This window comes from Oncorhynchus mykiss, chromosome 32 (genome assembly GCF_013265735.2).
Source record: "Oncorhynchus mykiss isolate Arlee chromosome 32, USDA_OmykA_1.1, whole genome shotgun sequence".
Lineage (NCBI taxonomy): Eukaryota > Metazoa > Chordata > Actinopteri > Salmoniformes > Salmonidae > Oncorhynchus > Oncorhynchus mykiss.
The window spans coordinates 6,915,477-6,943,205 of NC_050572.1; the positions used below are offsets into that span (position 1 = coordinate 6,915,477).

Below are 27,729 nucleotides of genomic sequence, written 5' to 3' on the forward strand. Positions count from 1 at the left end.
CACATTTTTTATTTTTGGTTCCAACTGTCGTGTCTTTGTGAGACAGAGTAAGTGAACGGATGATCTCTGCATGTGCAATTTCCACCGTGAAGCATGGAGGAGGAGGTGCAATGGTGTTTTGCTGGTGACACTGCAGTGAGATGGTTTAGGATGATTTGGACCACAGAGTGAAGGAAAAGCAGCCAATAAGTGTTCAGCATATGTGGGAACTCCTCCAAGACTGTTGGAAAAGCATTCCAGGTGACTACCTCATGAAGCTGGTTGAGAGAATGCCAAGAGTGTGCAAAGCCATCATCAAGGCAAAGGTTAGCTACTTTGAAGTGTCTAAAATCTAAAATATATTTTGATATGTTTAACACTTTTTTGGGTTACTACATGATTCCATATGTGTTATTTCATAGTTTTGATATCTTCACTATTATTCTACAATGTAGAAAAGTGTGAAAAAATGAGTAGGTATTATCCAAACCTTTGACTGACCTGTATTTTCAGTAAAAACACGTTCTCACTTTGTGTGTAGATGTGTGAGAGAAAAATATATGTAATCCTTTTATTTTCAGGCCATAACACAACAAAATGTGTAATAAGTCAAGTTTCTGAAGGCTCTGTATCTTTCACTCGATGTAATTTATACGTCTGCATACAATCTGCATGATATGGGATCATTCCGAATGAAATACATAAAGAGACATATACACTGACAATGAAACACATTAAGGACACCTGCTCTTTCCATGACATAGACTGACAGGGTGAATCCAGGTGAAAACTATGAATCTCTTATTGATGTCACGTGTTAAACCCACTTCAAAAATCAGTGTGGATGAAGGGGAGGAGACGGGTTTAAAGAAGGGTTTTTGAGCCTCGAGACGTGTGTGCTATTCAGAGAGTGAATGGGCAAGACAAAATATTGAATTGCCTTTTAACAAGGTATGATAGTAGGTGCCAGGCACACCGGTTTGTTTCAAGAACTGCAACGCTGCTGGATTTTTTTCCCACGCTCAACAGTTTCCTGTGTGTGTGTATCAAGAACGGTCCACCACTCAAGGGACATCCAGCCAACGTGACACAACTGTGGGAAGCATCGGAGTCAACAAGGGCCAGTATCCCTATGGAATGACACCTTATAGTGTCCGTGCCCAGACAAATTGAGGCTGTTCTGAGGGCAAAAGCCCATAGTGTAGTTGTTCCTGGACGGTCATTAGGCCTACTTTATAAACAGCTAAGATATAGAAATATCAACAGGCTACAGAAGGAATAGAATGTTGCCTAATAGTGTTTTTATCAATCAATCAATGTATCAAGCAAACGTATTAACAAAGCCTTTTTTGTCACAAAATGCTTTGCCCCAAAGTACTTTACAGACCACTTTATTATAGGCTAATGGCTATAAGGTTTGCACTATTCACTTTTTTTGGGGGGGGGAACTGAATGTATTAATTAATAATAAAAAATAAAAACCGTTTTGATTTTCCCTCCCAGATGAATAACTTCCTATATCATCCCGGGACAGTGTGGTGGGGTTAGAGGTCAGAAACTGAGACCGACTCCCCGTTTACCGTTTCTTTACGGTTCTGCTGTTGCATCCCGGGACAATGTGACCCTGCACGGATCACCTTCATTAGCTAGTTGGAAACCGTTACGAAAGTTTTGTTCGGTCGACGTGCACGGTTGAGCGTTTCAAGAGAAGTGCCCACATTAGCGTCCCCTGCTGCGTTACAGCTACCCATTTAGACGGCTGCGGCTTGCCACAGCAGCGGGAGGTAAGATAAAGGGGCGCTGCCGGTTAGCATCATGTGTCTGCATTAGCATGCCATTATCTCCCACCTCGGCTAAATCAAGATACCATTTGGTGCAAAGTGCTCTGGTTTATGACCTAATTAGCGTGCGCTAGTTATTGGTGCAAGGTGGATGCAATGAGTTAGCTAGATTTACAACTTAGCTCAAGTTTGCTACTTTTAATAGCTTGCAAGTTACTGTCAACAGATAAGAGATAGCTAGCGAGCTAATAATTAGCTAGCGTGATAAGCTAACCATATAGCCAAACCAGGCTGCAGCGCGTCAGTGAAAGTGACTGGCGCTTCTCACCTGGCAACAACAAGCCAACTTGATAGCTAGTTAGGTCCTTTTATTTAGCAACAGGCCATATCTAATTTAACTACAAAACTTTAATCATATTTGAAGTGAAGTTTCTAGCTAGTTGACCCCAGTGGCATTTCTTCCCTAGTCCCTACACCGCAGCATCAAGGGTCGCCTACCTCTCCCTCCCCGGCAGCTCCATCGAGCCATGCGACAGTGGTGCCTCCCGGCTGCGTCACCGCGAACCGAGCCTCTGCCCACAGGGCGCCTCTCACCCCCGCTGTCAGGTAGGCTGCAGTCGGGCACTGTAATGCCATGGGCAGGGGCAATGACACACATTATTTTACAATCAATGCACAGATTTATTTATTAATGTCAGTATATAGCTAACGTTAAACATCATGGCAATAAATACATAGGTTATTTCTGGAAAGTATTCAGACCTATTGACTTTTTCCAAAACGTGTTATGTTACAGCCTTATTCTAAAATAGATTCAATATACCCATCAACCCCATAATGACAAAGTAAAAACAGGTTTTTAGAAAAAATAAAAGGAAATATGATATTGACATAAGTATTCAGACCCTTTACTCAGTAAGCACCTTTTGGCAGAGATTACAGCCTCCAGTCTTCTTGGGTATGATGCTACAAGCTTGGCACACCTGTATTTGTGGAGTTTCTCGCATTCTTCTCTGTAGATCCTCTCAAGCTCTGTCAGGTTGGATGGGGAGCGTTGCTGCACAGCTATTTTCAGGTCTCTCTCAGGTCTTGGCTGTGTGCTTAGGGTTCTTGTCCTGTTGGAAGGTGAACCTTCAACCCAGTCTGAGGTCCTGAGCGCTTTGGAGCAGGTTTTCATCAAGGATCTCTCTGTACTTTGCTCTGTTCATCTTTTCCTCGATCCTGACTAGTCTCCCAGTCCGGTTGAAAAACATCCCCACAGCATGATGCTGCCATCACCATGCTTCACCGTAGGGATGGTGCCACCACCATGCTTCACCGTAGGGATGGTGCCACCACCATGCTTCACCGTAGGGATGGTGCCACCACCATGCTTCACCGTAGGGATGGTGCCACCACCATGCTTCACCGTAGGGATGGTGCCACCACCATGCTTCACCGTAGGGATGGTGCCACCACCATGCTTCACCGTAGGGATGGTGCCAGGTTTCCTCCAGATGTGCCGCTTGTCATTCAGGACAAAGAGTTCAATCTTGGCTTTATTAGACCAGATAATCTTGTTTCTCACAGTCTGAGTCCTTTAGGTGCCTTTTTGCAAACTCCATGCAGTCGGTCATGTGCCTTTTACTGAGGAGTAGCTTCCGTCTGGCCACTCTACCATAAAGGCCTGTTGTGGTGGAGTGCTGCACATATGGTTGTCCTTCTGGAAGGTTCTCCCATCTCCACAGAGGAACTCTGTCAGTGACCATCGGGTTCTTGGTCACCTCCTCGACCACAGCCCTTCTCCCCCTTTTGCTCAGTTTGGCCGGGCGGCCAGGTCTAGGAAAACCATCAAGAGTTCCAAACTTCTTACATTTAAGGACGATGAATAACGATGAGGGCCACTGTGTTCCTGGGGACCTTCAATGTTGCATATCCTTCCCCAAATCTACGGACAATTCCTTCGACCTCATGGCTTGGTTTTTGCTCCGACATGCACTGTCAACTGTGGGACCTTATATAGACAGGTTGTGTGCCTTTCCAATTCATGTCCAATCAATTGAATTTACCACAGGTGGACTCCAATCAAGTTGTAGAAACATTATCAATGGAAACAGGATGCACCTGAGATCAATTTCAAGTCTCATAGCAAAGGGTCTGAATACTTATGTAAATAAAGTATTTATATTTTTAATAATTGTGCAAACATTTCTTAACCTGTTTTCACTTTGTCATTATGGGGTTATTGTGTGTAGATTGATAAGGAATTGTACTTATTGAATCCGTTTTAGAACAAGGCTGTAATGTAACAACAAGGGGAAGGGGGTCTCAATACTTTCCAAATACACTGTCTTATTATAACTTAATCAGTAATCGGGCTGTGAATCAGCACTGTCTTATTATAACTTAATGAGTCATCGGGCTGTGAATCAGCACTGTCTTATTATAACTTAATGAGTCATCGGGCTGTGAATCAGCACTGTCTTATTATAACTTAATGAGTCATCGGGCTGTGAATCAGCACTGTCTTATTATAACTTAATGAGTAATCGGGTTAGGGTTATGCTCAGGACAAATATGTAAGAGATGTGACTGTGCCAAAGTTCAGCTCGCTACTAGGCATTTATATTAACAGTTCTGACTGAGGCCTCAGGGAAAGTAGGTCAGAGATGTTAAATGATAATATAGATGCCTAGTTGTGGGACAAGGGACGCCAGATTCCCTTAGCCAGATTCATTACCCCATAGAGAATTTGTAAATCAAATTGATAACAACGTGTCTCTGATACAGTATTTTAGAGACCTTTTTTTTAAAAGTGTCTGTGAACTATTCGTGTCTGTTTTAACCCGTTAGATGTCAGGATGGAGTGTTGTGAGGTGGAGCCGCGCTATACCATCGAGCAGATCGACCTCCTTCAGCGTCTCCGTCTCTCAGGGATGACCAAGCCACAGATCATCCAGGCTTTAGCATCCCTAGAGCGGCTAGATCCCGACCATCGCCCCCCGTACTGCAACGACACCCACACCGCCAACCCCACAACCAACACTACCCCTACCACAGCCTCCGCCCCAGCCTCCTCCTCCTCCTCCTCTTCCTCCCTCTCTTTGGCCTCCGTCACCACGCAGACACCCGGGCTGGATGGCGCCTCCCTGTCGCCTAGCAACAGCTACGAAACCTCGCCCCCGCCGCTGTACCCCCCGGCAGTTGGAGTTCAGAGGTCATTCAGCTATGACATCATGGCGGAGGAGGACTGGGACCTGGAGGAGAAGGTAGAGGAGTACATGAGGTGAGGAGGGGGCAAGAGGGCTGTTGAGAGAGTTGGTTTCATTTATGGAGACAGGAAAAGAGATGTGGGCCTATAGGACAGTAATGAGGTATAGGACTGTAATGAGGAGAGATGTGGGCCTATATGACAGTAATGAGGAGAGATGTTGGCCTATAAGACTGTAATGAGGCGAGACGTGGGCCTATAAGACTGTAATGAGGAGAGACGTGGGCCTATAGGACAGTAATGAGGAGAGATGTGGGTCTATGGGACTGTAATGAGGAGAGATGTGGGTCTATGGGACTAATGAGGAGAGATGTGGGCCTATAGGACAGTAATGAGGTATAGGCCTATAGGACAGTAATGAGGAGATATGTGGGCCTATAGGACAGTAATGAGGTAGAGGCCTATAGGACAGTAATGAGAGATGTGGGCCTATAGGACAGTAATGAGGTAGAGGCCTATAGGACAGTAATGAGGAGAGATGTGGGTCTATGGGACTGTAATGAGGAGAGATGTGGGCCTATAGGACAGTAATGGGGTATAGGCCTATAGGACAGTAATGAGGAGAGATGTGGGCCTATAGGACTGTAATGAGGAGAGATGTGGGCCTATAGGACTGTAATGAGGAGAGATGTGGCCCTATAGGACTGTAATGAGGAGAGATGTGGGCCTATAGGACTGTAATGAGGAGAGATGTGGGCCTATAGGACAGTAATGAGGAGAGATGTGGGCCTATAGGACTGTAATGAGGAGAGATGTGGGCCTATAGGACTGTAATGAGGAGAGATGTGGGCCTATAGGACAGTAATGAGGAGAGATGTGGCCCTATAGGACTGTAATGAGGAGAGATGTGGGCCTATAGGACTGTAATGAGGAGAGATGTGGGCTTATAGGGCAGTAATGAGGAGAGATGTGGGCCTATAGGACTGTAATGAGGAGAGATGTGGGCCTATAGGACTGTAATGAGGAGAGATGTGGGCCTATAGGACTGTAATGAGGAGAGATGTGGGCCTATAGGACTGTAATGAGGAGAGATGTGGCCCTATAGGACAGTAATGAGGAGAGATGTGGGCCTATAGGACTGTAATGAGGAGAGATGTGGGCCTATAGGACTGTAATGAGGAGAGATGTGGGCCTATAGGACTGTAATGAGGAGAGATGTGGGCCTATAGGACAGTAATGAGGAGAGATGTGGCCCTATAGGACTGTAATGAGGAGAGATGTGGGCCTATAGGACTGTAATGAGGAGAGATGTGGCCCTATAGGACTGTAATGAGGAGAGATGTGGGCCTATAGGACTGTAATGAGGAGAGATGTGGGCCTATAGGACTGTAATGAGGAGAGATGTGGGCCTATAGGACTGTAATGAGGAGAGATGTGGGCCTATAGGACTGTAATGAGGAGAGATGTGGGCCTATAGGACTGTAATGAGGAGAGATGTGGGCCTATAGGACTGTAATGAGGAGAGATGTGGCCCTATAGGACTGTAATGAGGAGAGATGTGGGCCTATAGGACTGTAATGAGGAGAGATGTGGGCCTATAGGACTGTAATGAGGAGAGATGTGGGCCTATAGGACTGTAATGAGGAGAGATGTGGGCCTATAGGACTGTAATGAGGAGAGATGTGGCCCTATAGGACTGTAATGAGGAGAGATGTGGGCCTATAGGACTGTAATGAGGAGAGATGTGGGCCTATAGGTCTGTAATGAGGAGAGATGTGGGCCTATAGGACAGTAATGAGGAGAGATGTGGGTCTATGGGACTGTAATGAGGAGAGATGTGGCCCTACTGCTTAAAGAGATGGTAGAAGAAGATTAGGAGCGAACGGTGAATCATGGTAAAGAGAAGGATGGTTATTTGAGGTGAACACCGTAGGAGAGGTGGGGGGGGGGAGAGAAACTAGTCTTGCGTCTGGAGAGGAGGATGATTATATCATTATCAGACAACGGCCTGAGGCCCTGGTGACGATGACTTATTCTCCTGCTGTTAGCTGTTAGTCTGGCTGATTTGGGTCAGGTGTGTAGGGAGGGAAAGAGATGATTGCATCCAGGCAATCATGCATATCTACCTCCATCACTCCAGTAACCCTGTACATATCTACCTCCATCACTCCAGTATCCCTGTACATATCTACCTCCATCACTCCAGTAACCCTGTACATATCTACCTCCATCACTCCAGTATCCCTGTACATATCTACCTCCATCACTCCAGTATCCCTGTACATATCTACCTCATCACTCCAGTATCCCTGTACATATCTACCTCCATCACTCCAGTAACCCTGTACATATCTACCTCCATCACTCCAGTAACCCTGTACATATCTACCTCCATCACTCCAGTATCCCTGTACATATCTACCTCCATCACTCCAGTATCCCTGTACATATCTACCTCCATCACTCCAGTAACCCTGTACATATCTACCTCCATCACTCCAGTAACCCTGTACATATCTACCTCCATCACTCCAGTATCCCTGTACATATCTACCTCCATCACTCCAGTATCCCTGTACATATCTACCTCCATCACTCCAGTATCCCTGTACATTGTTAATATGGTGCTGACCCTGTATATAGTCACCTTACCCCTATACATATCTACCTCCTCCTGACCCTGTACATATCTACCTCCTCCTGACCCTGTACATATCTACCTCCTCCTGACCCTGTACATATCTACCTCCTCCTGACCCTGTACATATCTACCTCCTCCTGACCCTGTACATATCTACCTCCTCCTGACCCTGTACATATCTACCTCCTCCTGACCCTGTACATATCTACCTCCTACTGACCCTGTACATATCTACCTCCTCCTGACCCTGTACATATCTACCTCCATCACTCCAGTATCCCTGTACATATCTACCTCCATCACTCCAGTATCCCTGTACATATCTACCTCCATCACTCCAGTATCCCTGTACATATCTACCTCCATCACTCCAGTATCCCTGTACATTGTTAATATGGTGCTGACCCTGTATATAGTCACCTTACCCCTATACATATCTACCTCCTCCTGACCCTGTACATATCTACCTCCTCCTGACCCTGTACATATCTACCTCCTCCTGACCCTGTACATATCTACCTCCTCCTGACCCTGTACATATCTACCTCCTACTGACCCTGTACATATCTACCTCCTCCTGACCCTGTATATATCTACCTCCTCCTGACCCTGTACATATCTACCTCCTCCTGACCCTGTACATATCTACCTCCTCCTGACCCTGTACATATCTACCTCCTCCTGACCCTGTACATATCTACCTCCTCCTGACCCTGTACATATCTACCTCCTCCTGACCCTGTACATATCTACCTCCTCCTGACCCTATACATATCTACCTCCTCCTGACCCTGTACATATCTACCTCCTCCTGACCCTGTACATATCTACCTCCTCCTGACCCTGTACATAGTGTTTTTGTTCTTCCTTGTCAAAGTTGTTTGTGCTACATGGATATTGATTATTGGTTATAATAGTTGTAATTAATAGTTGTAATTATAGATTATTGCTCCATGGTTGTGTTTGGAGTAAGAAGTGAGTGTCCGCAGCACGTGACAGTAAAACTTGAGGCAGCACGGCGCATCGACCAGAAACACACATCTCTTTTTAACATAGAATAAATGTTAAAAGTACAATTTTGGGATTTCCAACAAATTGTTTCTTATTTATATAAAAAAAGAAGTGATGCCTTCAGTTTTCATTGGGAGGAAACATTGGGGAAATAAAATGTTTGTTTAAAAAAATAATAAAAAATAAAAAAAAATCAATCACTTTTGTAAATCCTATTAATTACTACAGATGCTTAAATATGTCACTTTTGTTTCGAGATGACTTCTGCCAGACCGGGGCTCCTTCCTCCTTCCTGGAGGCAGCCCAGGTTCCAAATCGCATGCAATCAACTTTCAACCGCGGCAACAACAATAATCAAAGACACACACATGTAGCAGATGTTATTGAGGTGTGTAGCGAAACGCTTGTAAACAAAACAAACCAACCCGGGGGAGATTAATCTAAACTCCCAGAAGTCTCTGACAATATAGGAGACAACGATGCTGCAGAAGTCCGAGTGTTGTGATTCTGCCAGATAACTTCCAACTAATGACAAGAAGCTGCGGGGAATCATTGGTGACTCATCTTTATCTTGTTCTTGATACCGTGTCTTGTTTTGACTGGTCTATTTTGACATCTATGTAAATATGGCTAAACATTTGCCCGCTGGCTGACTAACCAACAACTATTAACACTGTATTCTGAGAGAGACAAGTCCTCCCCCTTGTGAAAATGTATTGATGTTTTCAATGAACATTGGAGACAAAATATAATTCACATCTTGTCAACAATCTAAGCCCTGTCTGTTTTTTTTTTCTTCCCCCCCCCCCCCTCAAGGTTTTAGACATTCCAGAAACCAGAGTCTCTCTGATTTCATGTGTACATTGTAGATTTCCAGAAATGTTGAATCTTGAGTCAACATTTTGTTTATGTGAAAATACAGGGGAGGTAAAACCCATATGGTGAAGAATGTATTCACTTCGACCATTAGTGTTTCCCAAACGTTTTGTAGTCCCGTACCCCTTCAAACATTCAACCTCCAGCTGTACCCCTTCAAACATTCAACCTCCAGCTGTACCCCTTCAAACATTCAACCTCCAGCTGTACCCCTTCAAACATTCAGCTGTACCCCTTCAAACATTCAACCTCCAGCTGTACCCCTTCAAACATTCAGCTGTACCCCTTCAAACATTCATCCTCCAGCTGTACCCCCTCAAACATCCATCCTCCAGCTGTACCCCTTCAAACATTCATCCTCCAGCTGTACCCCTTCAAACATTCATCCTCCAGCTGTACCCCTTCAAACATTCAACCTCCAGCTGTACCCCTTCAAACATTCAACCTCCAGCTGTACCCCTTCAAACATTCATCCTCCAGCTGTACCCCTTCAAACATTCAACCTCCAGCTGTACCCCTTCAAACATTCAGCTGTACCCCTTCAAACATTCATCCTCCAGCCGTACCCCTTCAAACATTCAGCTGTACCCCTTCAAACATTCATCCTCCAGCTGTACCCCTTCAAACATTCATCCTCCAGCTGTACCCCTTCAAACATTCAGCCTCCAGCTGTACCCCTTCAAACATTCATCCTCCAGCTGTACCCCTTCAAACATTCAACCTCCAGCTGTACCCCTTCAAACATTCATCCTCCAGCTGTACCCCTTCAAACATTCATCCTCCAGCTGTACCCCTTCAAGCATTCATCCTCCAGCTGTACCCCTTCAAGCATTCATCCTCCAGCTGTACCCCTTCAAACATTCATCCTCCAGCTGTACCCCTTCAAACATTCATCCTCCAGCTGTACCCCTTCAAACATTCAACCTCCAGCTGTACCCCTTCAAACATTCAACCTCCAGCTGTACCCCTTCAAACATTCAACTGTACCCCTTCAAACATTCAACTGTACCCCTTCAAACATTCAGCTGTACCCCTTCAAACATTCATCCTCCAGCTGTACCCCTTCAAACATTCAGCCTCCAGCTGTACCCCTTCAAACATTCAGCTGTACCCCTTCAAACATTCAGCCTCCAGCTGTACCCCTTCAAACATTCAGCTGTACCCCTTCAAACATTCATCCTCCAGCTGTACCCCCTCAAACATTCATCCTCCAGCTGTACCCCTTCAAACATTCAGCCTCCAGCTGTACCCCTTCAAACATTCAGCTGTACCCCTTCAAACATTCATCCTCCAGCTGTACCCCTTCAAACATTCATCCTCCAGCTGTACCCCTTCAAACATTCAACCTCCAGCTGTACCCCTTCAAACATTCATCCTCCAGCTGTACCCCTTCAAACATTCAACCTCCAGCTGTACCCCTTCAAACATTCAGCTGTACCCCTTCAAACATTCATCCTCCAGCCGTACCCCTTCAAACATTCAGCTGTACCCCTTCAAACATTCATCCTCCAGCTGTACCCCTTCAAACATTCATCCTCCAGCTGTACCCCTTCAAACATTCAGCCTCCAGCTGTACCCCTTCAAACATTCATCCTCCAGCTGTACCCCTTCAAACATTCAACCTCCAGCTGTACCCCTTCAAACATTCATCCTCCAGCTGTACCCCTTCAAACATTCATCCTCCAGCTGTACCCCTTCAAGCATTCATCCTCCAGCTGTACCCCTTCAAACATTCATCCTCCAGCTGTACCCCTTCAAACATTCATCCTCCAGCTGTACCCCTTCAAACATTCATCCTCCAGCTGTACCCCTTCAAACATTCAACCTCCAGCTGTACCCCTTCAAACATTCAACCTCCAGCTGTACCCCTTCAAACATTCAACCTCCAGCTGTACCCCTTCAAACATTCAACTGTACCCCTTCAAACATTCAACTGTACCCCTTCAAACATTCAGCTGTACCCCTTCAAACATTCATCCTCCAGCTGTACCCCTTCAAACATTCAGCTGTACCCCTTCAAACATTCAGCCTCCAGCTGTACCCCTTCAAACATTCAGCTGTACCCCTTCAAACATTCATCCTCCAGCTGTACCCCCTCAAACATTCATCCTCCAGCTGTACCCCCTCAAACATTCATCCTCCAGCTGTACCCCTTCAAACATTCAACCTCCAGCTGTACCCCTTCAAACATTCAACTGTACCCCTTCAAACATTCAACTGTACCCCTTCAAACATTCAGCTGTACCCCTTCAAACATTCATCCTCCAGCTGTACCCCTTCAAACATTCAGCTGTACCCCTTCAAACATTCAGCCTCCAGCTGTACCCCTTCAAACATTCAGCTGTACCCCTTCAAACATTCAGCCTCCAGCTGTACCCCTTCAAACATTCAGCTGTACCCCTTCAAACATTCATCCTCCAGCTGTACCCCCTCAAACATTCATCCTCCAGCTGTACCCCTTCAAACATTCAGCCTCCAGCTGTACCCCTTCAAACATTCAGCTGTACCCCTTCAAACATTCATCCTCCAGCTGTACCCCCTCAAACATTCAGCCTCCAGCTGTACCCCTTCAAACATTCAGCTGTACCCCTTCAAACATTCATCCTCCAGCTGTACCCCCTCAAACATTCATCCTCCAGCTGTACCCCCTCAAACATTTATCCTCCAGCTGTACCCCTTCAAACATTCATCCTCCAGCTGTACCCCTTCAAACATTCAGCTGTATCCCCTCTAGCACCAGGGTCAGCGCACTCTCAAATGTTATTTTTTTCCCCATCATTGTTAGTCTGCCACACACACACACTATACAATACATTTATTAAACATCAGAATGAGTGTGAGTTTTTGTCACAATCCGGCTCATGGGAAGTGACAAAGAGCTCTTATAGGACCAGGGCACAAATAATAATATAATAATAATCAATCATTTTGCTATTTATTTAACCATCTTACATATCAAATCTTATTTGTTCATCAAAAATGGTGAATAACTCACCACATTTTAATGAGAAGGGTGTGTTTGGAAGGCTGCACATAACTCTGCAATGTTGGGTTGTATTGGAGAGAGACTCAGTCTTAAATCATTTTCCACACACAGTCTGTGCCTGAGGGCAGAGAATCCACTCTCACATAGGTATGTGGTTGCAAAGGGCATCAGTGTCTTAACAGCGCGATTTGCCAAGGCAGGATACTCTGAGTGCAGCCCTATCCAGAAATCTGGCAGTGGCTTCTGATTTCAATTCATTGAATATAGTTGAGAGTCCCTGTAATCCTAGATTCAGACCATTCAGGTGAGGAAAAAACATCACCCAGATCAGCCAGTCGTGTGAGAATCTCGTCATCATGCAAGAGGTCAGACAAGTGAACATTATGGTCAGTAAATAACTTTTTAAGCTGGTCTCTCAATTAAAAACAACAACAACCTGTCAGTACTTTGCCCCTTTAACTAACGCACATCTATATGTTTGGCTATATACGGACTGTTAGTGGAATTCCCAACGAGAGAGTATCAGTTAATGTGATTGGATGTTAATTATTTGACTAGGCTTCCTGTATTTTGACATTGTGTTGTTATTTCGCTGAACACCTAAATGGTTGAATTTTTATTTTTTCGGCAGTGAAACGAAGCTACTCAGGTATGAGAAAAACCTCACCAAAATGTATAGCCCCTTTTGGAAAATCTAAAGGGACTGTTTGAAAATGTGAATCACGTTTTCATTTGACGGCATTAGTAGATTCACATTGGTGCAGATGTGAGGAGGCAGGAAGTGTGTGTGGTCTGTTCTTACTCTGTGGTGTCTGTTGCAGGAAGTGTGTGTGTGTGTGGTCTGTTCTTACTCTGGTTTCTGTTGCAGGAAGTGTGTGTGTGGTCTGTTCTTACTCTGTGGTGTCTGTTGCAGGAAGTGTGTGTGGTCTGTTCTTACTCTGTGGTGTCTGTTGCAGGAAGTGTGTGTGGTCTGTTCTTACTCTGTCGTGTCTGTTGCAGGAAGTGTGTGTGTGGTCTGTTCTTACTCTGTGGTTTCTGTTGCAGGAAGTGTGTGTGGTCTGTTAGTACTGCACTGTTGGAGTAAGATCTAACGATACACACATCTAAAAGTACAAGAATGGAATTAAGAAATATATAAATATTAGATTGAGGAATGTTAGAGTGGCATTGACTAAACTACAGTAGAATAGAATTCAGTATATACATATGAGATGAGTACAGCAGTATGTAAACATTATTAAAGTGACTAGTTAGTAAATACAGTAGTATAGAATACAGTATTTACATATGAGATGAGTACAGCAGTATGTAAACATTATTAAAGTGACTACTTAGTAAATACAGTAGTATAGAATACAGTATTTACATATGAGATGAGTACAGCAGTATGTAAACATTATTAAAGTGACTAGTGTTTCATTATTAAAGTGACCAGTGATTCCATGTCTTTGTATATGGGGCAGCAGCCTCTAAGGGGCAGGGTTGAGTAACCGGGTGGTAGCCGGCTAGTGATGGATATTTAACAGTCTGATGGCCCTGAGATAGAAGCTGTTTTTCAGTCTCTGGATGGTAGCGGGGTGAACAGGCAGTGGCTCGGGTGGTTGTTGTCCTTGATGATCTTTATGGCCTTCCTGTGACATCGTGTGCTGTAGGTGTCCTGGAGGGCAGGTAGTTTGCCCCCGGTGATGCGTTGTGCAGACCGCACCACCCTCTGGAGAGCCCTGCAGTCGCCGTACCAGGCGGTGATACAGCTCGACAGGATGCTCTCGATTGTGCATCTGTTGAGGGAGAGGTTAATTTCCTGACACCCCTCCACCAGGGCTCTCACCTCCTCCCTGTAGGCTGTCTGGTCGTTGTTGGTAATCAGTCCTACTATGGTTGTCGTCTGTTAACTCTGTGGTGCCTGTTCTTCTAGGAGGGACAGTAACCTGGTGAAGGAGGAAATCAAAACCTTCCTCAACAACCGCAGGATCTCCCAGGCCATCGTGGGACAGGTCACAGGTAATACATGTATTCTGCTCAGACAGCTTTCAGTGTACCTGTGGGGGGGGGGGGGGGGGGGGGGGGGTACTGTTTATGTAATTTTTGTTTGTCTATTACTGTCTTTCTGTCTAGGATATTTTCTAATGCGTTCACCCTGGCTCTCTTCTTCTCCCCTCTTTCTCTTCTCATTCTCTTCTCCTCTCCTCCTCCCCTCATTCTATTCTCCTCCCCTCTTTCTCCTCTCCTCCCCTCTTTCTTTCTCTCTCCCTTCCTCCCCTCTTTCTCTTCTCATTCTCTTCTCCTCCTCCCCTCTTTCTCCTCTCCTCCCCTCTTTCTCCTCTCCTCCCCTCTTTCTCCTCTCCTCCCCTCTTTCTCCTCTCCTCCCCTCTTTCTCCTCCCCTCTTTCTCTTCTCATTCTCTTCTCCTCTCCTCCTCCCCTCTTTCTCCTCTCCTCCCCTCTTTCTCCTCTCCTCCCTTCCTCCCCTCTTTCTCCTCTCCTCCCCTCTTTCTCCTCTCCTCCCCTCTTTCTCCTCTCCTCCTCCACTCTTTCTCCTCTCCTCCTCCCCTCTTTCTCCTCTCCTCTCCTCCCCTCTTTCTCCTCTCCTCCCCTCTTTCTTTCTCTCTCCCTTCCTCCCCTCTTTCTCTTCTCCTCTCTCTAGGTATCAGTCAGAGTTACATCTCCCAGTGGTTGCTGCAGCAGGGCTTGGAGATGAGCGACTCCAAACGCAGATCTTTCTACCGCTGGTACCTGCTAGAGAAGAACAACCCAGGTAAGAGCCACGGTAGGAGGTGGAGGCTACTGTTTGCTGGGTCTGTCGGGGAGGGGAGGAAAGGGTTCATGTTGACTCTATGACACGTTTATGGGCTCTTTTAGGAAGCTGTTTGTCCATTAGTTTATGTCCCGTCCCTGTGACCAAGGATTGTGACATGGACGGACGAGCGCGCGCACACACACACACACACACACACACACACAGTCCTGGAGGGCTGGCTAGAGTTCAGTGAAGGACAGAGATCAGGAGACAAGATATTTATGACGAGAAAAGACACAGTAGGATAAAGATAGATCTGTTACTGTAGATACTAATCAATAATGTTAGTCATCTGGCTTGAATGATTGTGGTTTCCGTCTAGCTGTGTCTTAAAGACAAAATTACGCTAGCTGTTCCTGTTGACTTCCTGTCTTTGTGCTAACGCTAGTTAGCAATGGCTCCAGAAACGACCTTCGACTTCCTTCAAACTACACACAGAGATATACAAATGATATCTATGAGTGGGGCTCCCGAGTGGCGTAGCGGTCTAAGGAACTGCATCTCAGTGCTTGACGCGTCACTACAGACCCTGGTTCGAATCCAGGCTGTATCACAACCCGTCCTTGATTTGGAGTCCCAGAGGGCGGCACACAATTTGGACCAGCGTCGTTTGACCGTCATTGTAAATAACCAAATCAGTTAAGAACAAATTGTTAGTTAAATAAAATAAATCAAAATATGACTCTGGTAAAGTAGAACAAGTAGTTTTTGCCAAAATTGCCAAAATCTTGAACTATCCCTTTTAAGACAAGCTAGAGTAGCATCGTGACCTGATGAGAGAATTAACACCAACCACAGACATGCACTAGGTGGGTTTTCTAAACGACACTAAACGTTTTGCTCAATTCTACGTGAGCAAATGATGAAATAAATAAATAAATTATGGAATGTTTAGGCTACGTCCCACCAGACAAGTGGTTTTTACTCCTATGTCAGTCACATGCATGAAATAAGAGCCTCCTCACACATCTCCTCTCCTATGTCAGTCACATGCATGAAATAAGAGCCTCCTCACACATCTCCTCTCCTATGTCAGTCACATGCATGAAATAAGCGCCTCCTCACCATCTCCTCTGCTTTGTCAGTCATATGCATGAAATAAGCGCCTCCTCACCATCTCCTCTGCTTTGTCAGTCATATGCATGAAATAAACGCCTCCTCACCATCTCCTCTGCTATGTCAGTCACATGCATGAAATAAGCGCCTCCTCACACCATCTCCTCTCCTATGTCACTGCTGCTATCTTTCTGTGGTACTCAGTCGTGTTACTGGACGTGCTGGTTTTCATTCCTACGTGGCTAACAATGATAGCTCTTATCGCAACGCTAACAGAGATGCTAATTGTGGATACTAATGCTAACGTGTTGCCTAGCATTTCTCTACGCTTTTTTTTTTTTCTCCTACCCGAGCAGGCACTTTAATAATTCTACAATTATTTACTGCTTTGGCGCTAAATACCTGTTCAGAACAGAACTCCAACGTTCAGTATGATTCAGCGATAAAACAAGTTATGGCCTGCCATTTTAATAAACTATAGTCCTGTTTGATAGCCATATAAACAGGTCATTTTGAGGTCAGCTTCTGCTAAAACTCTCAAAACGTCTCCGTATATCTGGCGTTGGCCTGACCACTGGTTTGGTTTTGTCCTGACTGAAGGGCTGAGGTGGAGTGAAAGCCAGCATGGCCCGGCGGGTCTGGGCCTGGGGCTCAGTGGTCTCGGCCAGGGGCTGGGCCAAAACCTGGGCTCTGGACCCAGGGCAGCCAGGGGAGGGGACAGAGACGTCACGGGGACGGGCAACGCCGCCACGGGCGCCACGGCCACTACAGCCGCGACCGCCTCCACCACCTGGGGCAGACAGAGAGAGCTGCTGATGCACCTGCTGCCATGGTACACTGCAGCCTCCTCACAGCCAGGTAACCAGCCTCCTCACAGCCATGTAACCAGCCTCCTCACAGCCATGTAACCAGCCTCTTCACAGCCAGGTAACCAGCCTCCTCACAGCCAGGTAACCAGGTAACCAGCCTCCTCACAGCCAGGTAACCAGGTAACCAGCCTCCTCACAGCCAGGTAACCAGGTAACCAGCCTCTTCACAGCCAAGTAACCAGCCTCCTCACAGCCAGGTAACCAGCCTCCTCACAGCCAGGTAACCAGCCTCCTCACAGCCAGGTAACCAGCCTCCTCACAGCCAGGTAACCAGCCTCCTCACAGCCAGGTAACCAGCCTCCTCACAGCCAGGTAACCAGCCTCCTCACAGCCAGGTAACCAGCCTCCTCACAGCCAGGTAACCAGCCTCCTCACAGCCAGGTAACCAGCCTCCTCACAGCCAGGTAACCAGCCTCCTCACAGCCAGGTAACCAACCCCCAACTTCCAAAGACGTTTGGAACCACCAAGACTCTTCCTAGAGCTGGCCGCCCGGCCAAACTGAGCAAAAGGGGGAGAAGGGCTGTGGTCGAGGAGGTGACCAAGAACCCGATGGTCTCTGACAGAGTTCCTCTGTGGAGATGGGAGAACCTTCCAGAAGGACAACCATATCTGCAGCACTCCACCACAACAGGCCTTTACGGTAGAGTGGCCAGACGGAAGCCACTCCTCAGTAAAAGGCACATGGCGGCCCTCTTGGGAATTTCAGACCAGGAGAAACAAGATTCTCTGGTCCGATGAAACCAAGATTGGCCTGAATGCCAGTCGGCACGTCTGGAGGAAACCTGGCACCATCCCTATGGTGAAGCATGGTGGTGGCAGCATCATGCTGTGGGGATGTTTTTCAGCGGCAGGGACTGGGAGACTAGTCAGGATACAGATCCTGTAAAATACAGATCCTTGATGAAAACCTGCTCCAGAGCTCTCAGGACCTCAGACTGGGGTGAAGGTTCACCTTCCAACAGGACAACGACCCTAAGCACACAGCCAAGACAACGCGGGAGTGGCTTTGGGACAACTCTCTGAATTTCCTTCAGTGGCCCAGCCAGAGCCCGGACTTGAACCCAATCGAACATCTCTGGAGAGACCTGAAAATAGCTGTGCAGCGACGATCCCCATCCAACCTGACAGAGCTTGATAGGATCTACAGAGAAGAATGGGAGAAACTCCCCAAATACAGGTGTGCCAAGCTTGTAGGGTCATACCCAAGAAGACTGGAGGCTGTAATCGCTGCCTCTGTTGCTTCAGCAAAGTACTGAGTAAAGGGTCTGAATACTTTATATAAATTTGATATTTCATGTTATTATTTGTTTTTTTTTAAACCTGTTTTGCCTTTCTCATTGTGTGTGTAGATAAGGGGGAAAAAACAATGTAATGCTTTTTTGAAAAAGGCTGCAACGTAACAAAATGTTGAAAAAGTCAAGGGGTCTGAATACTTTACGAATGCGCTGTATGTCCACTGTCTGCCCTCCTGATGTGTGGGTTTTTACTGTGTATCGTAAATGTTGACTTGAAACCGTTTTATACTTTCTTCAATAACTATTTTATTTTGCTATCAGGCTACTAGTTGTAATCAGTGATCTTTTTAAATGTTTAAAAAAATATATTTAGTATGTTTTCTCCTCCGTTGTTTTTAATGTCATCTCTCCCTCCCTGGCACCCGCTATAGGTGCTACCCTGTCGATGCGCTCCCTGGTGAAGGAGGAGCCTGATTGGAGGACAGGGGTCAGCCCCGGGGAGAGGGGCGGGGTGGCGGGCGGTCCTCTTAGGCTGCGGAGGGGAAGCAGGTTCACCTGGAGGAAGGAGTGCCAGTCCATCATGGAGAGGTGAGCCAATCACAGACCCCGATTGGGTCAGGTTTCCATGACAACAGATTCTCCACCCAGCACTAACCCGATGGTGGTTGTGATTCTGTCACTAAAACATTTTTAGGGGTGCGTTCATTTCGCTTCAACGTTTGCTACGTTGCGCGGCGGTTTGTATTGAATGACAACGTTTTTCCAAAATGGTGCCTTTTTTTTTTTTAAGGTATGTTCGCTCCCGTTTTGGTGGTTGGTGAGGTGTGGCTTGATCAATACGGGTGTGACCATTTTTTAAATGGGTTGGCGAAAGTGCTTGAGCCGCCGCACTGAGAATTCGGAAAAGCATGAAAGCCAACTGTCCAATAATCTAGAACACTGCTGTGTGGACATGTTTTCGGAGTCTGATGAGTGGGCCAGTGGTCCCCAACCCTGGTCTGGGCTGGAGAGCTATGCTGGAGAGCTATGGGTTGTCCAGGCCTTTGTCCAAGCCCCAGCACTAAACAATAAAAGTGGTTGAGTCTATTGAAGTTTGTGATAAGGCTTCTAATTTAACTCCCGAGTGGCGCAGCGGTCTAAGACACTGAATCTCAGTGATGGAGGCCTGGTTTGATCCCCGGGCTGTATCACAACCGTCCATGATCAGGAGTCCCATAGGGCGGCACGCAATTGGCCCAGCGTCGTCCTGGTTAGGGGAGGGTTTGGTCGGGGGGGGGGGGGAGGCTGTCATTGTCAAATAAGAATTTGTTCTTAACTGACTTGCCTAGTTAAATAAAGGTTAAATCAAACAGTCGACATGATTCGATGACAAGGTCATCTTGTCATCGAATCTTGTCGACTGTATTTTGTTTAACCTTTATTTAACTAGGCAAGTCAGTTAAGAACAAATTCTTATTTTACAATGACAGCCTCCCCCCCGACCAAACCCTCCCCTATCCAGGACACATTGGGCTTGTTAAGGCTCTGAAGTCCAAACAATTTGGTCGCATACACGACAAAATATCGTTAGCATCACAGTTGCACCATTTATCTAGCTCAACCAGGTCAAAAAAAAGATCTGACCTACAGTGCATGTATATTTGAGTTATTTAAGCCGACACTCCAGACTAGACGGCTCAATCAGCTATAGAAGGTGTCACCTCTCGCCACCACATCACACAGCTGTACAGCTAGTCCTGCTGCTGAGGCTGATGGGGATTTTTAAGTCATGCCGGATGTGACTGTGATCAGATAATTTAGGAGGGGTCATTTTAATGTGGATAAAGTGTACTTTCACCCCTGCTTACTGACCACTCCCAACCTACTACTGCCAACCTGAAGAATAAACTACTATTTAAATCATTTCATTATCAAGGTGTGTCATTTTGTGGTTCTCTTTCACTGCAAAAAAAAACCCAACACTTTGATCTCATCAGGTGTTTGTTTGCAGCATGCCACATTAACTTTGTTACATTAAGGTTCATGTGGATGTTTTTGCAGTGTCATTAACAACACTTTGATCTCATCAGGTGTTTGTTTGCAGCATGCCACGTGGAATTCACTCTGTTACATTAAGGTTCATGTGGATGTTTTTGCAGTGTCATTATTGGGTATTGTGTGTAGATTGATGAGGAAAAATGTATATTTAATCGATTTTAGAATAACGCTGTAACGTAACAAAATGTGGGAAAGGGGAAGGGGTCTGAATACTTTCCGAATGCTCTGTATATTACTGTATAAACCATGTCGTGGTCCGTTTTTTTAAAAACTGCTCGCGCTTTTCCGTCGTTAACCATCTGTTTACACTTTGTTCAGTCGTGTTCACTCGTCGGTTGGCGAGCTGAGGGGCCGCGGGAAAGAAAAGGGATCAATGGTCATAGCAACACACTTTCTTCGATAGCAATGAATGTATGACAGATCTCTTGTCATTGCACGTTGTCATCACAAACCCGCCATTTATTTTATTTAAAGAGACAGTGTACTGAGAAACCTACTATTTACATGTGGCTTTTGTAATTTCACCCGACAGGTGTTTTGTAATAAACATTTTAGCTTTCATAATCGACTAATGTATTTAGTTTCTAGGTTACAACATGGCCTTCGAAAGTAGCTAGAATTCATATAGTTAGTATCTCAATAAATTGTTAAAAAAAACATTGTCTGCTGCTCCTAAATTTTATATGGTGCTCCTCTTAACTTTTTTAAAACATTTAATTAGTTTAATTCAGAGCCCAGTATGTATCTTAACAGATTCTTTATAACCAGTCTGTTTTGTGTGGGTTTTTTTTAAACAAGGCATATCCTTATCCTATATAAGCGATCGACGACTCTGTGATATTTCTAAGCAGAGGGCACTCTCAGTAATGAGAAATACACAGGCACTTAGACAAGCCACACCATCCCACAGCTCTATGGATTACGCAATAACACTGCAGTGCTGCTACTCCTTTATGGGCTAGTTTAGAGTCACTGAAGGACGGTACTGTAGAGGTTATTGTGATTGAGAAGGTGGGAGGGAGAGGTGGGAGGCAGGGAGAGGTGGGAGGGAGAGGTGGGAGGCAGGGAGAGGTGGGAGGCAGGGGGAGGCATGGAGGGAGAGGTGGGAGGCATGGAGGGAGAGGTGGGAGGCATGGAGGGAGAGGTGGGAGGCATGGAGAAGGGAGAGACGGAGAAAAATGCTGCTCCTACATTTTGTGAAGTTATTCTTTTTCAGAGGCATAGAGAGAAAAGGAGAGAGAGAGGGGAGGGGCATGGAGAGAGAGAGAGGGGAGGGGCATAGAGAGAAAAGGAGAGAGGGGAGGGGCATGGAGAGAGAGAGAGGGGAGGGGCATAGAGAGAAAAGGAGAGAGAGAGGGGAGGGGCATGGAGAGAGAGAGGGGAGGGGCATGGAGAGAAAAGGAGAGAGAGAGGGGAGGGGCATGGAGAGAGAGAGGGGAGGGGCATAGAGAGAAAAGGAGAGAGAGAGGGGAGGGGCATGGAGAGAGAGAGGGGAGGGGCATGGAGAGAGACCAGACCTGGGCCCTGACAGTAAATCTCAGTAAGACAAAAATAATGGTGTTCCAAAAAAGGTCCAGTTGCCAGAACCACAAATACAAATTCCATCTGGACACCATTGCCCTAGAGCACACAAGAAATTATACATGCCTTGGTCTAAACATCAGCGCCACAGATAACTTCCACAAAGCTGTGAACGATCTGAGAGACCAGGCAAGAAGGGCCTTCAACACCATCAAAAGGAACATAAAATTCAACATACCAATTAGGATCTGTCTAAAAATACTGGAATCAGTCATAGAGCCCATTGCCCTTTATGGTTGTGAGGTCTGAGGTCCGCTCACCAACCAATAATTCACAAAATGGGACCAACACCAAGTTGAGACTCTGCATGCAGAATTCTGCAAAAATATCCTCTGTGTACAACGTAGAACACCAAATAATGCATGCAGAGCAGAATTAGGCTGATACCCACTAATTATCAAAATCCAGAAAAGAGCCATTAAATTCTACAACCACCTAAAAGGAAGCGATTCACAAACCTTCCATAACAAAGCCATCACCTACAGAGAGATGAACCTGGAGAAGAGTCCCCTAAGCAAGCTGGTCCTGGGGCTCTGTTCACAAACACAAACACACCCCACAGAGCCCCAGGACAGCAGCACAATTAGACCCAACCAAATCATGAGAAAACAAAAAGACAATTACTTGACACAATGGAAAGAATTAATAAAAACTGTTTTCTTATTGGCTATCAAGTTTCTTCATGGAGAACCAGTACCCTGACGAGGCGAAGAGAGAGGAGATCGCTAACGCCTGCAACTCAGTCATCCAGAAACCCGGTCAGTTTGGCTTGTTTGGCAACACCTGTAATCAATCTGTTTCTGTCTCTCAAATGTCTGCTTTGTCAATCGAATCCCATGTTTAAAAAGGCTCTCATTTTATCATGACGAGAGAGCAGCTCACCCAATTAAATATATTCACTTGTTCATCTTTTTTTTTTTCCCTGTTGTCATTACCCAGGAGGCAAGCTGTCTGAGTTTGAGCGTGTCACGGCTCTGAAGGTGTACAACTGGTTCGCCAACCGCCGGAAGGAGATGAAGAGGCGGGCTAATATAGGTGAGAATCTCTGATGCTCAACACCGAGTCCGCACGCCACGCCGAGTCAGCACGCCACACCGAGTCTCGCACGCCACGCCGAGTCTCGCACGCCACGCCGAGTCTCGCACGCCACGCCGAGTCTCGCACGCCACGCCGAGTCTCGCACGCCACGCCGAGTCTCGCACGCCACGCCGAGTCCGCACGCCACGCCGAGTCTCGCACGCCACGCCGAGTCCGCACACCACACCGAGTCTCGCACGCCACGCCGAGTCCGAACATAATTGCAAATAATTTGTAGACTGGAAATAGATCGCAAGAAGTTCCACACTCTCATTCGCTATTTACCTTCCTTACTCTTTCCTTCCTCCCCTCTCTCGCTCCCTCAGAGGCGGCCATCTTGGAGAGTCATGGTATCGAGGTTCGCAGCCCGAGCTGTCACTCCAACGGGGAGGAGCTGGAGCCACATGACTACGCAGAGCAAGTAAATCAACGATTCTCAGAGCAGGTGAGTCAGTGAATCAACGATTCTCAGAGCAGGTGAGTCAGTGAATCAACGATTCTCAGAGCAGGTGAGTCAGTGAATCAACGATTCTCAGAGCAGGTGAATCAACGATTCTCAGAGCAGGTGAGTCAGTGAATCAACGATTCTCAGAGCAGGTGAGTCAGTGAATCAACGATTCTCAGAGCAGGTGAGTCAGTGAATCAACGATTCTCAGAGCAGGTGAGTCAGTGAATCAACGATTTTCAGAGCAGGTGAGTCAGTGAATCAACGATTCTCAGAGCAGGTGAGTCAGTGAATCAACGATTCAGTCAGCGATTTGTTAAACTATCCCTGAAACAATGAACTGAATTGCATGTATCGGGAGTCAACTGTTTTAATAAATTAATACCTATTTCCTTCACAGGAAGAGATTTCATCCAGGAAGGACCTTGATCAACAAGACCCCTCCTCATTGGCTGCCGTCAATGTCCTTCCCCCTCCTAGCCCCGCCCCTCAGGTCCTGGAACACAAAGCTGACGAATCGAAAAGGGAGACTGTGGATGAGGAGTGACCTATGGGAGAAGAACGTCACTAAAGTGTGGATTTTTACATATATAAGGGATTTTTTTAAAGAAAAGAAAGATGACTGCTCTGAGTGTCTGTTCCCCTGTAGGTCTTCAGGGGTTATGACTGCTCTGAGTGTCTGTCCTCCTAGAGGTCTTCAGGGGTTATGACTGCTCTGAGTGTCTGTTCCCCTGGAGGTCTTCAGGGGTTATGACTGCTCTGAGTGTCTGTCCTCCTGGAGGTCTTCAGGGGTTATGACTGCTCTGAGTGTCCTCCTAGAGGTCTTCAGGGGTTATGACTGCTCTGAGTGTCTGTCCTCCTAGAGGTCTTCAGGGGTTATGACTGCTCTGAGTGTCTGTCCTCCTGGAGGTCTTCAGGGGTTATGACTGCTCTGAGTGTCTGTCCTCCTAGAGGTCTTCAGGGGTTATGACTGCTCTGAGTGTCTGTCCTCCTAGAGGTCTTCAGGGGTTATGACTGCTCTGAGTGTCTGTCCTCCTGGAGGTCTTCAGGGTTTATGACTGCTCTGAGTGTCCTCCTGGAGGTCTTCAGGGGTTATGACTGCTCTGAGTGTCCTCCTGGAGGTCTTCAGGGGTTATGACTGCTCTGAGTGTCTGTCCTCCTGGAGGTCTTCAGGGGTTATGACTGCTCTGAGTGTCTGTCCTCCTAGAGGTCTTCAGGGGTTATGACTGCTCTGAGTGTCTGTCCTCCTGGAGGTCTTCAGGGGTTATGACTGCTCTGAGTGTCCTCCTGGAGGTCTTCAGGGGTTATGACTGCTCTGAGTGTCTGTCCTCCTGGAGGTCTTCAGGGGTTATGACTGCTCTGAGTGTCTGTCCTCCTGGAGGTCTTCAGGGGTTATGACTGCTCTGAGTGTCTGTCTGTTCCCCTGGAGGTCTTCAGGGGTTATGACTGCTCTGAGTGTCTGTCCTAGAGGTCTTCAGGGGTTATGACTGCTCTGAGTGTCTGTCCTGGAGGTCTTCAGGGGTTATGACTGCTCTGAGTGTCTGTCCTAGAGGTCTTCAGGGGTTATGACTGCTCTGAGTGTCTGTCCTCCTAGAGGTCTTCAGGGGTTATGACTGCTCTGAGTGTCTGTCCTCCTAGAGGTCTTCAGGGGTTATGACTGCTCTGAGTGTCCTCCTAGAGGTCTTCAGAGGTTATGACTGCTCTGAGTGTCTATCCTCCTAGAGGTCTTCAGGGGTTATGACTGCTCTGAGTGTCCTCCTAGAGGTCTTCAGGGGTTATGACTGCTCTGAGTGTCCTCCTAGAGTTATTCAGGGGTTATGACTGCTCTGAGTGTCCTCCTAGAGTTATTCAGGGGTTATGACTGCTCTGAGTGTCTATCCTCCTAGAGGTCTTCAGTGGTTATGACTGCTCTGAGTGTCTGTTCCCCTGGAGGTCTTCAGGGGTTATGACTGCTCTGAGTGTCTATCCTCCTAGAGGTCTTCAGGGGTTATGACTGCTCTGAGTGTCTGTTCCCCTGGAGGTCTTCAGGGGTTATGACTGCTCTGAGTGTCCTCCTAGAGGTCTTCAGGGGCTATGACAGTCAGAGTTAATAGTGGAAAGGGTGCTACAGGTCGCTCTGGTGCCTCTAGTGGTAGGGAGGCCACTGTATGTATACAGTAATCATGCTTTATAGTAATGGCAATATTTATCTCTCTCTATATATATATATATATAGTGCATTCCAAGACTGTCTTAAACGAAAAAAAACAACTCCTTTGAAGGAAGAGGGTTGTACCGGTAAGCGGATTTATCGGCCCTTCTATAAGCTAAAAGCCTTTCTTTAAAAAATGTATTTGCGATTTTTCTTTTTAAAAGGTATTGACGAGTGGTTGTGTAAAATGGAACTGGAGCTAAGTGGAGGGAGGAAGGAATGTTTTCAACCTGCAGGTCAGGTGTGTTTGATGATAAGGTGAGTCCGGTGTGTTTGGTTGAAGCAAGCGAGGCTGAGTTTGGTTGATCTTTGTTATGACGATAGTGTTTTTAAGATAATATCAGCATGATAATATCCGCCTTTCTCTGCTCGCTTGAATGTCTGACCTGATCTTAGTAACCTTTGTTAGACTTTGGGCTCAATCTATCGATCCGTCAAGTGATCGATCAAGTAGTCTGGTCAGTGTTAAGAGTCCAACCCTGAGGGACAAACGGAATCTCAGGTAAACCCAAACATGGTGGATGGAGGCTGATGAATCGTCCAATATTTCTCTGTAGTAAAGCTTGTTCAAAGGAATGTTTCATATCATATAATGATATTGACTGTTTTCTGCCAAAACATGAGCACCCAGTGAGCAGAAATGGGTTGAGAGGACGTCTTTTTTTTAAACTTGTTTTCCTCACTGCATCTACTATGTATTATGTACAGTTGAAGTCTGAAGTTCACATACACCTTTAGCCAAATACATTTAAACTCAGTTTTTCACAATTCCTGACATTTATAATCCTAGTAAAAATTCCCTGTTTTAGGTCAGTTAGGATCACCACTTTATTTTAAGAATGTGAAATGTCAGAATAATAGTAGAGAGAATTATTTATTTCAGCTTTTATTTATTTCCTCACATTCCCAGTGGGTCAGAAGTTTAGTATTTGGTAGCATTGCCTTAAACAATTTAAACTTGGGTCCAATGTTTCGGAGAGCTTTCCACAAGGTTCCCACAATAAGTTCCTCCTGACAGAGCTGGTGTAACTGAGTCAGGTTTGTAGGCATCCTTGCTCGCACACGCTTATTTAGTTCTGACCACACATTTTCTATAGGATTGAGGTCGGGGCTTTGTGATGGCCACTCCAACACCTTGACTTTGTTGTCCTTAAGCCAATTTGCCACAACTTTGGAAGTATGCTTGGGGTCATTGTCCATTTGGAAGACCCATTTGCGACCATCCTGATGGATGTCTTGTGGATATATTGAAGTAACATCTCATCATTTTCTTTCCACATGATGCCATCTATTTTGTGAAGTGCACCAGTCCCTCATGCAGCAAAGCACCCCCACAACATGATACTGCCACCCCCGTGCTTCACGGTTGGGATGGTGTTCTTCGGCATGTAAGCCTCCCATTTTCGGCTTCGGCTTGTAAGCCTCCCATGCAAGCCTCCCTCGTTTTACTGTGGATATAGATACTTTTGTACCTGTTTCCTCCAGCATCTTCACAAGGTCCTTTGCTGTTGTTCTGGGATTGATTTGCACTTTTCTCACCAAAGTACGTTCATCTCTAGGAGACAGAATGCGTCTCCTTCCTGAGCGGTATGACGGCTGTGTGGTCCCATCGTGTTTATACTTGTGTACTATTGTTTGTACAGATGAACGTGGTACCTTCAGGTGTTTGGAAATTTCTCCCAAGGATAAACCAGACTTGTGGAGGTCTACAGTAGTTTTTCTGAGGTCTTGGCTGATTTCTTTTGATTTTCCCATGATGTCAAGCAAAGAAGCACTGAGTTTGAAGGTAGGCCTTGAAATACATCCACAGGTACACCTCCAATTGACTCAAATGATGTCAATCAGCCTATCAGAAGCCATGACATAATTTTCTGGAATTTTCCAAGCTGTTTAAAGCTGTCAACTTAGTGTATGTAAACTTCTGACCCACTGGAATTGGGATACAGTGAATTTTAAGTGAAATAATCTGTCTGTAAAC

The 27,729-nt window shown here is 46.1% G+C and overlaps 2 protein-coding genes and 1 long non-coding RNA gene across 7 annotated transcripts in view; 2 read left to right on the forward strand and 1 right to left on the reverse strand.

The window, feature by feature from the left end:
- The first annotated feature begins 1,512 nt into the window (after positions 1-1,512).
- Positions 1,513-26,880, forward strand: LOC110487851 (homeobox-containing protein 1). Of its 5 annotated transcripts, none has more exons than XR_005041380.1 (12): positions 1,514-1,763; positions 2,228-2,366; positions 4,593-5,025; positions 14,380-14,465; positions 15,107-15,217; positions 16,916-17,173; positions 18,852-19,008; positions 22,714-22,796; positions 22,978-23,073; positions 23,442-23,560; positions 23,961-24,813; positions 24,854-26,880. XR_005041380.1 is itself a non-coding variant. In XM_036971606.1 (11 exons), the coding sequence occupies exons 2-11, from the start codon at positions 2,288-2,290 to the stop codon at positions 24,105-24,107; spliced, it is 1,569 nt and encodes a 522-aa protein (XP_036827501.1). In that variant the 5' UTR covers positions 1,513-1,763; positions 2,276-2,287; the 3' UTR covers positions 24,108-26,880. The 5 variants fall into 5 exon arrangements, 2 of the variants coding, with proteins under 2 accessions (XP_036827501.1, XP_036827500.1); XR_005041378.1 differs by having other exon boundaries at positions 23,961-24,601; positions 24,682-26,880; XR_005041379.1 differs by having other exon boundaries at positions 23,961-24,341; positions 24,382-26,880.
- Positions 4,887-27,729, reverse strand: part of LOC110489361 (CD276 antigen) — a 74,556-nt gene continuing 51,713 nt past the window's right edge. Inside the window, exon 4 of the mRNA XM_036971608.1 lies at positions 4,887-4,996. Coding sequence (XP_036827503.1) covers positions 4,974-4,996 — 23 coding nt within the window. The 3' untranslated portion in view covers positions 4,887-4,973. The remainder of the gene's footprint in view (positions 4,997-27,729) is intronic.
- LOC118946508 lies at positions 19,876-21,018 on the forward strand. Its single transcript, XR_005041382.1, has 2 exons — positions 19,876-20,396; positions 20,490-21,018. It is a non-coding gene; the product is annotated as an uncharacterized LOC118946508 (long non-coding RNA).

What these genes read in the sequence shown, in the direction of transcription:
- LOC110487851 (XM_036971606.1), top strand. Translation starts at nt 2,288, where the DNA reads ATGCGACAGTGGTGCCTCCCGGCTGCGTCACCGCGAACCGAGCCTCTG. An exon ending in CCTCTCACCCCCGCTGTCAG is followed by an intron (nt 2,367 to 4,592) that starts GTAGGCTGCAGT and finishes TTAACCCGTTAG; the next exon opens with ATGTCAGGATGGAGTGTTGT. An exon ending in CTCAGTCATCCAGAAACCCG is followed by an intron (nt 22,797 to 22,977) that starts GTCAGTTTGGCT and finishes GTCATTACCCAG; the next exon opens with GAGGCAAGCTGTCTGAGTTT.